This window comes from Diaporthe citri, assembly GCF_014595645.1.
Source record: "Diaporthe citri strain NFHF-8-4 chromosome Unknown scaffold_2, whole genome shotgun sequence".
NCBI classification, from domain to species: domain Eukaryota; kingdom Fungi; phylum Ascomycota; class Sordariomycetes; order Diaporthales; family Diaporthaceae; genus Diaporthe; species Diaporthe citri.
This window is the reverse complement of record NW_025064847.1, coordinates 6,463,152-6,475,153: the sequence shown is the minus strand read 5'-3', so window position 1 is coordinate 6,475,153 and position 12,002 is coordinate 6,463,152. Positions and strand designations below refer to the sequence as shown.

Genomic DNA, 12,002 nt, shown 5'->3' with positions numbered 1-12,002 from the left:
TCCGGTCGGAGTCGTCTCATCCAAGTCCGGAAATTCCGGCTTGCTGCCATTGCTGCAAGGAAGCAGACCCGGCTCGAAACGCCCGAGAACAGTGGCAACAAAACATGAAGACCTCTCGACGTGCCAGAAACCGGCCTGGGCAGTATCCGCTGCCACCGCCAAACGGCCGAAAGCTCGGGCCCCGTGACAGGCTCTTGTCTCGCATAAACCGGCCAGCATCGAAGTCTGCCGCCCCTGGCCCCCAGACGTCGCGGCTTAGATGCATCTGGCGGTAGGGCATGAGAAGCTTGCGCCCCGGGCGAAGCGTCTTCCTCCCAATGCCGGTCTGGTTTACCACCAAGCGCACGCCCATCGCGTTGTTTGTGTACCGCAGGATCTCGTCGTAAGTCGAATTGAGCAGTGGGAAGTCCTCAAGTAGATGTGCAATGTTTGGGCTCCTGTAGGCGTCACCTTGGTTCAAGAATGCCTGGTCGATGTCGGTTCTGATTCTCTTGAGGAGGCTCTGGTCGTGAAGAATTTGAGCCAATAGCCAGAAGCAGCTCTTGTAAGCATTACCGTTGATCTTATAATGATGGTTATTCAGAGATATTGACCCTTACGCGCAATAACATTTCAAAAAAAGAAAGAGGTGGGGGGGGGGGGGGGGGGGAATCATTTGCACATCCCGCCGATAACGTACACTTCAATATTGATGAATAGCAGAGCAGCTAACTGTGCATTATCACAGATGCCCATATTCATAAAGTCCCGCTCAACTTTGGCAACCATCCAGCAAGCATCTCTTCTTTCCACCTCTGGACGCTCTAACCATCGGCGCAGGGCAGATACGCAGTTCTCTTTCGTTGTAGCAGCTGCTTTTGGGGACTTGGCCTTGAGACGCCAGTAATCCTCGTCGAAACTCAAATGATCGGCAACAAATTTAGAGGAGAGCCGAAGAAACGAGGGGCCGAAAAATGCCTGCATCGAGGTTTCGACGAGCACATGAGCGCACCACTTCCACAGGCTCACTTTCTTCGACGCTTCACCGGGAGAATCCAAGGCTATCGGCGCGACAATGTGGTCCCACTGCACCGCTCGGTCAATTTGCTCCACGATGGCCTCGTCCAAAGCATGACCGCGGCCCCCAGGATGCATCTGCTCACCATACACGTCGTGTTGGCGATCCACCCAACTCCCACCGCCAGACAACTGGGCATCAAACAGCTTGTCGAGCGTGTCTTTTGAGATGCCGAACTCGCGCAACAAGGTCCGCAATGACGGCGTCGAAGTCCAGGTTTTTGGTGTCCTTGTAGATGGAATTCACATCGTCTGCTGATGCTGCGATGTACAGTTCTTCCCCCATCACAGTCACACTGAAGATGTCGCGGGATCCAAGTTTTTTGCTTCAGGGGCCTCCAGTCAGCATTATTTTGTTTTTGTGACGTCTGGAGTGCGTCTTGTCCCAGGTCGATATGGGAAAGGACACCTTTGGACATACCTACGAGGGGGAGGTTTTTTTTTTGTCAATATCGCATCAGTATGTTAATGGAATAGTGACATAGTAGTGATATGCCATCAAGATTTTAATATGCTTTTTTATATGTATCTTGCATAACTTATATGTTGTTAATATATAGTTATTTCTAATATATTACAATATGCTATGATATAATGTTAACTCTTAATACAAGGGGTAAAAAAAACCTCTTTTTTTTATTATCCTTAACTTAATTACTTATTTTCTCTTTATTAACTTAATTATTTACTATAAAAGGATTTATAAATCTATAGAAATATTTAAAAATAATAATTAAATTAAAGTTAATAAAGTTTAAATTAATGGGTTAAATATTAAAAAAGGCTAACGTTAGCTAATATAAAGTTAATATTAATATTAAATTAATGTTAATATAATTTAAAACCTTAATATATTTTATTTTTAATAGTCTTTTAATAGTCTTTTAATAGTCTTTTAATAGTCTTTTAATAGTCTTTTAATAGTCTTTTAATAGTCTTTTAATAGTCTTTTAATAGTCTTTTAATAGTCTTTTAATAGTCTTTTAATAGTCTTTTAATAGTCTTTTATTAGCATTCTACTATAATTTCAAAATTTTAATTAAATGTTATAACATAATTATATTGCGTGACCCAGTCCGAAACCCCCCTTCCCCCAGGTAGGTACATTCCATCTGCAATCACTCGCTGCGGATTTGTCATCATGCCCCTTAAATGTCCCAAATCTGTTCCATCCATGTCAGATATCCTGTGCCAGCCTTTTCCCTGCACAAAAATATAAGCTTACACTGTAGCGTGTATGGCAGTGAACTTGGACACTGAGAATATACAGCCGAGCCGAGGTGAAACCTCCATAACCTCCAGACCAACCACAACAGCGGAATTGCCGCTATGGTGGTGAAAGCCGCTTCGGGCGCATTGCTGGGGAGGTGAACTTGTGATAGTAACTTGTCGAGATAACGAATGATAGACTATGAAGGATTCCTTTTTTTTAGTAGACAGACCTATCAAATTAGCCCTCAATGGCTGATGCTCACCGTGGACCCTACGAGGTTATTGGCAGAGAATACAGAGTTTCGGCCTGCAGAAAGCGTTGCCTTTATAGAGTGTCGGAACGGGGCATGGGCCCCACTTAAGTCCCATGAGCCCTGCAGCAGTACGTGGAGATTATAGAGACATTTAGATTTGGCCTCATGTTTTAGTCATGTCCACCAGAATCGTGTAATATGGTCTGTATTCCTTCCTATTTGGCGCGCTTTGAGTTGAAGGTCATCAAGCTCAAGAGCACCACTTTTGAGACTTTCAGATGAGGTTTGTGAAGCCAGACTATCTTTAGAGCCTAAAACACATTTGCAGTCGTTTAGTCTAAACATGTATATATATCTACTGATGTCAGATCACAGCTCGAACCCCATTCGACTGTGGCCTCTCAACGATGCTGTAGTGCGTTTTGAAGTTTCCCTCAGTTCAACCTGCAAGTTTCACATAAGCCATACCGTACTCCTGCACCGAAACGTCATAAATTTATTTACAGGCATTTTGGTAACGTCCCCGGCCCTGTTTCCAATCACCCCCTGATCCCGATCGCCCTACATCCGCGTACGCGTATAAACGCGTTTATACCCATTATATAAACATTCCTTAATATCTTTATAAGGAATTTTTTTTTAGTTATTAAACTTCTTTTAAATATTAACCTCCTTATTATAAAGCTGTATTTTAAAGATAATATTATTAACGCCCTTATTGCTATTAAGGATGGGATATTAATTTAATAAGCTATTAAGATTTAGCATATCCTCTTTATTATATTATATAATTACCTTAATGGCATTTAAAGCTATTATATTATTGCCAACCCTTAAAGGCTTTTTTTTAATTATTAAAAGGCTTTATTAGCTTTATTTATAATTAATCAAAATAGCTTAGGGCTAGTATTAATATAATTTAAAATAAGGGCTTTAAAAGCTTAATTAGCCTTCTTAAATAAAAATTATCCTTCTCTTAAAAGAAATTAACTAAGGGCCTTCTTTTCTTATTATTTTATTCTTTAAAGCTAAAAGAATTAATATATAAAGGCTATTTATTTTTAATTAATAATTAAAAAGAATATTGCCTCTTAATTTAACCTCCTTTAACTACTTATTATTAAGTTTATTTAATTAGCTTATTAATAAAATGTTGATAAGGGAGGGTTAATAAAGGGTTACTTAAAGAATACCTTTATTTTTAGCTATTTAAAAGATAATTCTCTTTTTTAAAAGAACTTTAATTCTTAAATATAGATTTCCTTTATAAAGTATATTAATGCCTTAAGTAAAGTCTTTAAACTTTTTATTATTTTTAAGGAAAGGAGTATGCAATAATAGTAGTTTTTAATTGCCCTTAAGGATTACTTTAGCTAGCAATTTATAGTTATTAAAAAAAGGTAAATGAAGGAAAGAATAGCCATTAAATAACTAAGAAAAGTTTTCATTCTTAGTATTATCCCTAGTAATCCTTTTAAATGGCGTTTGCTTGTAATTAATAGGCATTATATGCATATAATTATTAACTTTATATAGAAGTGCTATTTAAATTATATATATATAGTCTTTTTATTTATATATATATTGCATATGCTTTAGCCCCTTAATATAATAGTTTTTTTACTTTTAAAAAATGCCTTTAGGAAGCATCTTTATTAACTTAGGCAATATAATTTATTAATGGTTATAGTAAAGAAAAGATTTCTTTATTGCTATTATAAGGTATAAAAGAAGGTATTTATAGAATTAAATATTTAATTAGGGTAAAGGGTAATAAGTCTTTAGCCGGTATTTAAGTATAAAGCACTTAAAAGTTATTATATTCTTAAGAACTGCTAAATTTAGCATAAATTATTAAAATTTAATAATATAAGGAGCTTTATTAAGTAATTTTTTATATTAAAGGTTCTTTTTTAATAGCTAAAGCCTATTTTTAAGACTTTTAAGCAATTATAAGAGGTATATTAATTAATTACCTATTAATATTATAATAAATACTTAAGCCTTATATTATAAGTATTCTTTAAAAAGCTTCTTAAAGTATATAATAAGAAAGAAATTTAATTAATAATAACTTTATAAAAAAATTAATAGCTTAAAGCTTAAATTAAAGCTAATTAAAGGATTATAAAGAAAAGGGTTTAAATTAACCTAAATGTAGCTTTTGCTAATATTAAGGCTATTTATAGGGCTTAAATAAAGGTAGGGAGGGTATTGAAAGAAAGCAATGCCTTTGGAGAATTAGAAATATTAACGAAAGAGGGATTATGCATCGTGATGGCGGGCAATTAAGGGTGATAATAAGGGAGTGTGTGGGTGCCAAGGTGATCGGGATCAGGGGGTGATCGAAAACGGGGCCGGGGACGTTAAGCAGCCCAGTCTTCCCCCTTCCCCTTTTAGGAGCAGAATCCTCACATCTGGTATTATGAGGACGCTGCCATGAGAAACAGCTCCTTTTCAATCGTGGCCAGAGGATCAGTTGCTTTCATGAGCTTGCTCAACTCCACACTTCTAATCTTGTAGCCGGGGTTCTTCAAGACCTCGTCAACACCCTGCGCAACTTGTTCGGGAGTAGGATGGCCCGTCTTCAAGTTGAACCCTACTCCAGCCCACTCAGCCCTCGCCGCAATCTCGGGTTTATCTTCCGTGTCACCCCCTAGAACCGCTGGCACAGCGTTGACCAATCCGTGCTGAAAGCCGCCATAGCTGCCAGCCTGCACGAAGACGTCTGCATACGGCAGCACGGCGTCGTACGGCAAGTAGTCGGCGACGCGCGCATTGGGGGGCAGATCCGCCTCGAGCCGCGCTCCCTTCTTGCCGAGTATGGCGACGGTGAGGAATTCAGGGCGCGCCCCGAGGCCCTGGATTGTGGGCAGGATCAGGTCGCTGTAGTCGTTCGCGAATGTACCCTGCGCCACCACGACAAGCTTCTTACGCTGGTCCGTGGGCAACTCCGAGTTGGTCACGATGTCGCTCCACCACGGCGGGTACTCGTAGTTTGCCGGAATGGGCTTGCGTGGTAGCCCGCCTACGAACTGAATGTGCTCCGGCAGGTCGGACCGCGGGAACTCGACCTCGGGGAGGCACATCTGGAAGACCTTGTCGTACACGCGCGGGTCATAGGTGATGTTGAAACCCAGCTCGCCTGGCCCGGGGATGTGTTCAGGCTCGGCGCCGGCTTCGATGAGATATTTTCGCAGGGCTTTGAGGGCCCCCTTGAGCGCAAAGTTGCGGACGAGGCCGTGGAGGACTATGTTCCGGGCGCGGCCGGACGGCGTAGAGTCCGGTGGCAGTCCCGTCCCGAATGGGCCAACGTCGATGCTCTCCCATGTCAGGGGGACAACGTTCAACCCAAGGACTGGGGGCACCTTGCAGCGCTTCTCATCAGAGACAAGCCTGAGTGGGACGATGCCCAGCATCGAATTCTCGGCCAGGATCACGACCTTGCGCGCCGGATCACGGAGCTGAGTCTGCTCGAGGGCACGTGAGATTGAGCGGGCTTGTGACGGGATGTAAGGCATGAAGACGTGCTCCAGGTCGAAGGCAAGAGTCTCGAGCCCCGGCGAGAGGGTCAAGCGCTCGGGGAAACGCCCATTAGGGCTGCCCTTCAGCGCGATGTCGTACTGGCAGAAGTCACACTCCTCATCGAGTGGGATGAACGTCGCCCCAATAGACTCGATCGAGTCCTTGAAGTATGATGCTTGAAGTATGCTGACATCGTATCCCTTAGACACGAGGTGCTGACAGATCTGAAGGGCAGGAACAAAGTGCCCTACCGCGGCTCCGGCAATGGCCAATATCAGAGGCTTTGGCTCAGTGCTACCCATCGTGCTATCCGTTTACCACGGGACAAGGCAATCTGGATGATTGCTCGCCTTGAACGCCGAAACAGCCTTCCCATTGAGCATTATTTAGACCTAGTCAGTACAGAACGCGACTTTATCCGACGGTATCTGCCAATGCTACCTAGGTACTTTTGTGTCTGTATACATTATGCTCATCCCTTTGTTCGTGGTGGATGCCGTGCTGCCCGCGGCGGTGAATAAACTTTATTTTGACTTCGTGGCTTGACTCGTAGAAAACCTCCATCTATCCGTACGAGTCAGTCTATCTTCCGATCCATGCCACAGAGAAACCTAATTCTCTTCTCAGATGTATAGCAGAGCGTCCTGCATGGATACTGATTTGTGAAAGACCGGCAAGCCGGACACTATCAAGACACAATTTCTCAATACGATCCTTGTTAAATGCATGACCCACCACCCAAGTCGCAGTGATATGTAACATGCGCATAATGTGCAATGCAATGTGAAACAAGACCGGTGTTCACAGCACCATCTCGGCATCATTTACTAGCTTTCACTATGAAGGTGCCGTATTTATTCATACCGAAATATTCAATTATATAAATCCCTCATTATTTATAATATTAATTCATACTTTAAAAAAAAATTATACTTAATTTTACTTTGTAAACCTTTTAATTAAAAATTATTTATTTAGTTTATTTAATAAAGAAAAACATTATTTAAAGAATATTTAATATTTAAAAGTCTTTATAAAAAATAATATATCAAAAATTAAGAAGTATTTAATTCATCGCTTTTCCATTCCTTTCATGTATAAATAGAGTGTAGAGTTATCATTCCATATCGCTATAACGCAGCTTTCTCTAATCGCAAATCTGCCACTACTGTCCATAGTCGTATAAATCTTGTAGTTCAACAAGGTTGGTGATCTGAATGAAGACTGTTGCTGCAAACAGTATCACTGAACAAGGACCAAGCCCAAAATCGTCACAGTCATGGCCTCACTTCAACTTGTCCCACTGATAGGAGGGCTACCATTATGGCTCGTCGTTGCTGCTGTAGCTGGACTTGTACTTTATTACATTCGCCTGGCACTGTTGCCCAAACCCATACCAGGCATCCCGTGTAATGATGGCGCGGACAAATCGATTTTTGGCGACATGCTTGACTTTGCGCGACACGTCGCGACAACCAGCGAGCCGATGGACTGGTTCCGCAGGCAGACCGAGAAGCACCGGACGCCACTTCTGCAGGTCTTCCCACGGCCGTTCGGGAAACCATTCGTGTTGCTTTCCGACTTTGGCGAGGTACAAGCCATGATGCTCAGCCGCAAGAACGTCTTCGACCGCTCCAGCCTATTCCGTGACATACTCGGCGGTGCCGGCGAGCATCACCACATCCTGAAGAAGTCTGGCAAGGAGTGGCAGACCCAGCGCAGCCTGCTTGCAGACCTCATGGTTCCCGCTTTCCTTCACAATGTTGCGGCTCCGCACATTTACACGGCCGTCCACAACATCATCGATCTTTGGGAGGCGAAAACTCGCATCGCTGAGGGCCGTCCTTTCCGAATTGACCTGGATGTTGACTATCTGGCCCTGGACGCCGTGTTAGCCTTCACATATGGCGACAGCTACCCTGAGAGAGCCGTGGTCTCGCAAATTGATGCGCTTGAGGCTTTCTCCGACAAAGATATCCTGAGTTTACGCAAAAAAGCACAAAAGCTTGGCGACGACGCCCCAATGGACTTCCCGCCGGCACCGATTCACGAGGACATGACAGCCATCTTGACAATGGTGCATATGGCGGAGACTCTGCAGTCGAGTGTGTTCCCTGCGTTCACGTGGTGGTGGTTGAGCAAGACATCAAAAATTCGCAATGCATGGGCCAGGCGTGATGGTTTAGTCGCCAGCCAGATCGGAAAAGCCTTGGATCGGCTCCGTGAGAACGGTGAAGACGACACCTGGCTTCGAAATGCAGTCGACCTGATCGTCAATCGAGTGAGGAGTTTTGCGAAAAGGGAGGGCAGAGAACCAAGCTACATCAACCCCATGACTCTTGAAGAAGTAAGACGATTTACATTATCCGTGCACAAAAGAAGGCGATACTGAAACTCAAATAGGTCTTTGGATTCACGATGGCTGGCCAAGAAAGCAGCTCGAGCACGCTCATTTGGGCCCTGAAGTACCTCACGAACCATCAGGACGTGCAGAAGAAACTCCGCTCTGTGCTACATGCGAGCCACAAGCAGGCCTTCGCCGAAAAGCGTGAGCCGTCGGTCAGCGAGATCACCCACACGCAGATCCCGTACCTAGACGCCGTGATGAACGAGTGTCTGCGACTCGGCACGCCAATCCCCTTCCTGGCGCGCGATGCCGAGGTCGACACCGAGATCCTCGGCGTGCACATCCCCAAGGGCACGACCGTCTTCGCCCACACGCTCGGCCCCAGCCTCATGACCCCGACACTGGAAATCGACCCAAAGCTGCGCTACCAGACCCCGCAGGGCTCGCGGACGGGAGAGTGGGACGACGAGGACAAACCCAGGTTCCGGCCCGAGCGCTGGCTGGTCGAGAGCCGCGACCCGAAGACCGGCGAGGCGACCGTGGCGTATGATCCTAATGCAGGCCCCTTCTTGGCCTTTGGCATAGGTCAGCGTGCCTGTTTCGGTCGGCGCATGGGCTTGTTCGAGTTCCGTAACTCGCTGACTCTGTTGATATGGCACTTTGAGTTCTTGCCGGTGCCAGAGGCACTGGCCAGCTATGATGCCCGAGATGGGCTTACTAGGAGACCAAAGGCCCCATATGTACGCACCAGGAGGGTGGTGTACTAGGCAACCAATCATACGGGATTTCTCAAAATACCTCTAGAAGTACAATGTGATATGAAAGTCTCTTAACGGTGAAACGATACACAGTCGCAAGGTTGTATAGTATTTACAATTGAACAATAAGCGCATCACTAGTATTTATCATCTCTGCAGAATGAACTTGGGTGATGGACAAGTCTCATTTAGTCTATCTCAACCGAAGACCTCGGTGCAGTGTTCCAAGGAACAAACACAGTAGTTACACGAACATAGTGTAGCCTAGGCGGTATCATCCACCGACTTAAGACGCACGTAGCAGAAGTCGGGCCGATTAGTGAGCATATCGTGCGCCTTGTAAGACGATAGCTTTTCACCACAGGGAAGAAGCTCAAAGTTCCACATGATGAGCGTCGTCAGGATCTTGAGCGTGACGTATGCCAACCGCCGGCCAAAACAGCCCCTTGGACCCAGGCTGAAAGCCATCATGGGGCCTGCAGTCTGGTCGAACACGAAACCATCAAAGGTGGCTTCCGGCTGCACCGAGCCGTCCGCAGGCGCTGGTACCAGCCACCGCTCCGGCCTGAAGTCGGCCATGTGGCCGTCTTCCGGCCAGGCGCGGACCCTCGATTTAGCCTCGAGGCACTGCGCTGTTCGCAGTGAATCGTCGATCGGGAAGGCCGGGCTGAAGAAGCCGGGACCGTTGACAGGCATGAAGACCTCGGTACCCTTGGGTATATGGCGGCCGAGGATCTGGGTGTCCACGGTGGCTTGGCGGACGAGTCCAGGAACCGGCTGTGCCAGCCGAAGCATTTCCTCCACCAGGGCGTCTAGATATGGCATAGGGGTGCGAAGGATCTCACGCTCATTTGGCCAGCGTTTCTCGGCTCGGGCTTCGTGAAGAGACGTGAACAACTGACGCCTAATCTTTTCTTGCGCGTATGGGTTGTCTGCTAGGTGCTTGATGCCCCAGCATAGCGTTGTTGAGCTTGTGTCATGCCCAGCTGAGATAAAGGTGATAAGCTACGAGGCCAAATCAGTATTTAAAATGGACATCTTGCGGATGTGGCATGTGGACAACTCACCTCGTCGTATATCGTCCGGCGGTGGAAGTCTGGCTTGCGCTCCTCTTTAGAAGCAATAGTAGCTTCCCGAAACAGCATGTGGTCCATGGCTGACTTGACCCGTGATTCGTTCTTTCCACCATCCAGCCGCTGTATTCCCTCCTCGATTTCCCGGTGAAATACAGATTCCTTCACTTCAACGGCGTGACGGACTCTAGGCCGTCGCAAGATAAAAACCCACTGCAGCCTGGGCCACATGGAAGCTAGGACCTCTTCGTACACAAGCGCGAGCTCACGGAATGCCTCTACGAATTCATCCACAATGGGAGATTTGGGGAAGATGACTGCTTCATCTGTGCCAGTGGGCAGTTGGATTTTGTCGGTAGACATGGATTGATAGAGGCTGACACGTGACTTGGTGGCATTGTGGGTAAAGTTATCACTAAAAGTGAAAGAGGTGACAGCGTCGAAAGCGCTGTAGTAGATATCGTCGATCGCCTCAAAGGGATGACCTTGTGCCAGGCGGGATTTGGCATTCCACAAGGCGATGTGCTTGCAGAGATTCGTATAAAGTGAGGGTGCGGCAACGTTCTGCAGGAATGCAGGGCTCATCAGATCCCCAATCACCTTGCGGTGTAGCTTAAAGTTGTCGTCTGTCTTGAACAGAATATGGGCATCAGGAGTGAGTGGTCCCATAGTATCTCTGAAGAAATCGGCGCGGTCGAATTCCTTGTGCCGGTGCACTAGGATATCGTGCGCCTCCCGATAGTCGGTGACGATGACATAGGGCTTGCCCAGGGGCCGGAGGAAGACCTGAGCAATTGGGGCCTGCAGCCGCTCCGCCAGCTGTGTGAGCCAAATCCAGAAGAGACGTGTCTCCTTTTGGAACTTGGCCACCTCAGGCAAATCGCCCAGTATGCTCCGAGCCGCATTTTTGTTGTAAGGTATCCCGGGAAGTGGCTTGGGCAAAGCAAGTTTGTAAAGAACTGCCGCGGACACGGACAAGACAATTACTATTGCCGCCGTCTCTGGAGTCGTCAGTAGCGGGAGCCACATGACAGATTGCAATGTTATTCGATGATGACTTAGAATTTGAAGATGGTCTTGGAAATGTATGAGCCATTAACTGGCCGATTTTCACGAAATGTTGGCCTATCTACAACAAGCAGTCGAGACGATCAGGAAGCGAATCGAAGGCCTTACCATTGAAAGGATATATCGCGTTTCTAGCATATGCATTTAGTGAGACAATATTACGAGTCATGAATATGGAACTCGCCAGATGCGCTTACAACGATGCAGCACTAGCCTGCACACGAAGGCACCATAATGTGGTGCTGAATGGTCGTATCATGTGCCGAATTGGGTATAGTAATCATGCGGTGTATTGTGAATTGAGTTTTGCCTTTGCTAAAATCTTCATCCCGGATAACGAAGTTGAAACGTGATATAGTGGGTCAAAACCTGCGAATGGGAGTTAGCACATCAATTTGATGTCTTGTTTGCTGGCGCTGGCGGTCTGGCGAGCGCGCGCCACCTCAGTGGGGCCCAACGATGTAACTTCAGCAGCACTGCCTTCGGATGTAACGTCTGGACAGAGCTTTTAGAGTTCTGCAAGTAAATCGCGCCGGCTAGGGCCGCGGGAACCCGTGGTGAGGAGACAAGACTGTCTCAAAGGCGGTGACAAGGGCGTGTAGAGTAGACTTGAAGAGACTTGTGATACTTTCTAGCTATCATCAGAATGCTGTCTTTGCTTGTGTGTGGCAATAGCAGATTGGATTTGTGTCTCCGTGCCAGTCTTTTT

At 46.1% G+C, this 12,002-nt stretch overlaps 4 protein-coding genes across 4 annotated transcripts; 1 reads left to right on the top strand and 3 right to left on the bottom strand.

Annotated features, from left to right (window-relative positions):
* Positions 1 to 16: 16 nt before the first annotated feature.
* On the bottom strand, positions 17 to 1,342 carry INS49_007297 (uncharacterized protein; the record flags this gene model as incomplete). The annotated part of the gene is made up of 3 exons (XM_043168062.1): positions 17 to 539; positions 680 to 1,188; positions 1,244 to 1,342. The coding sequence occupies 3 exons, from the start codon at positions 1,340 to 1,342 to the stop codon at positions 17 to 19; spliced, it is 1,131 nt and encodes a 376-aa protein (XP_043029206.1).
* A 3,603-nt stretch (positions 1,343 to 4,945) lies between these two features.
* On the bottom strand, positions 4,946 to 6,349 carry INS49_007296 (uncharacterized protein; the record flags this gene model as incomplete). The annotated part of the gene is made up of 1 exon (XM_043168061.1): positions 4,946 to 6,349. One exon carries the CDS (start codon positions 6,347 to 6,349, stop codon positions 4,946 to 4,948), a length of 1,404 nt encoding a protein of 467 aa, XP_043029205.1.
* A 1,142-nt stretch (positions 6,350 to 7,491) lies between these two features.
* On the top strand, positions 7,492 to 9,161 carry INS49_007295 (uncharacterized protein; the record flags this gene model as incomplete). The annotated part of the gene is made up of 2 exons (XM_043168060.1): positions 7,492 to 8,394; positions 8,451 to 9,161. 2 exons carry the CDS (start codon positions 7,492 to 7,494, stop codon positions 9,159 to 9,161), a joined length of 1,614 nt encoding a protein of 537 aa, XP_043029204.1.
* Positions 9,162 to 9,416: 255 nt separating this feature from the next.
* Positions 9,417 to 11,254, bottom strand: INS49_007294 (uncharacterized protein; the record flags this gene model as incomplete). Its single annotated transcript, XM_043168059.1, has 2 exons — positions 9,417 to 10,157; positions 10,220 to 11,254. The coding sequence occupies 2 exons, from the start codon at positions 11,252 to 11,254 to the stop codon at positions 9,417 to 9,419; spliced, it is 1,776 nt and encodes a 591-aa protein (XP_043029203.1).
* Between the last annotated feature and the right edge of the window lie 748 nt (positions 11,255 to 12,002).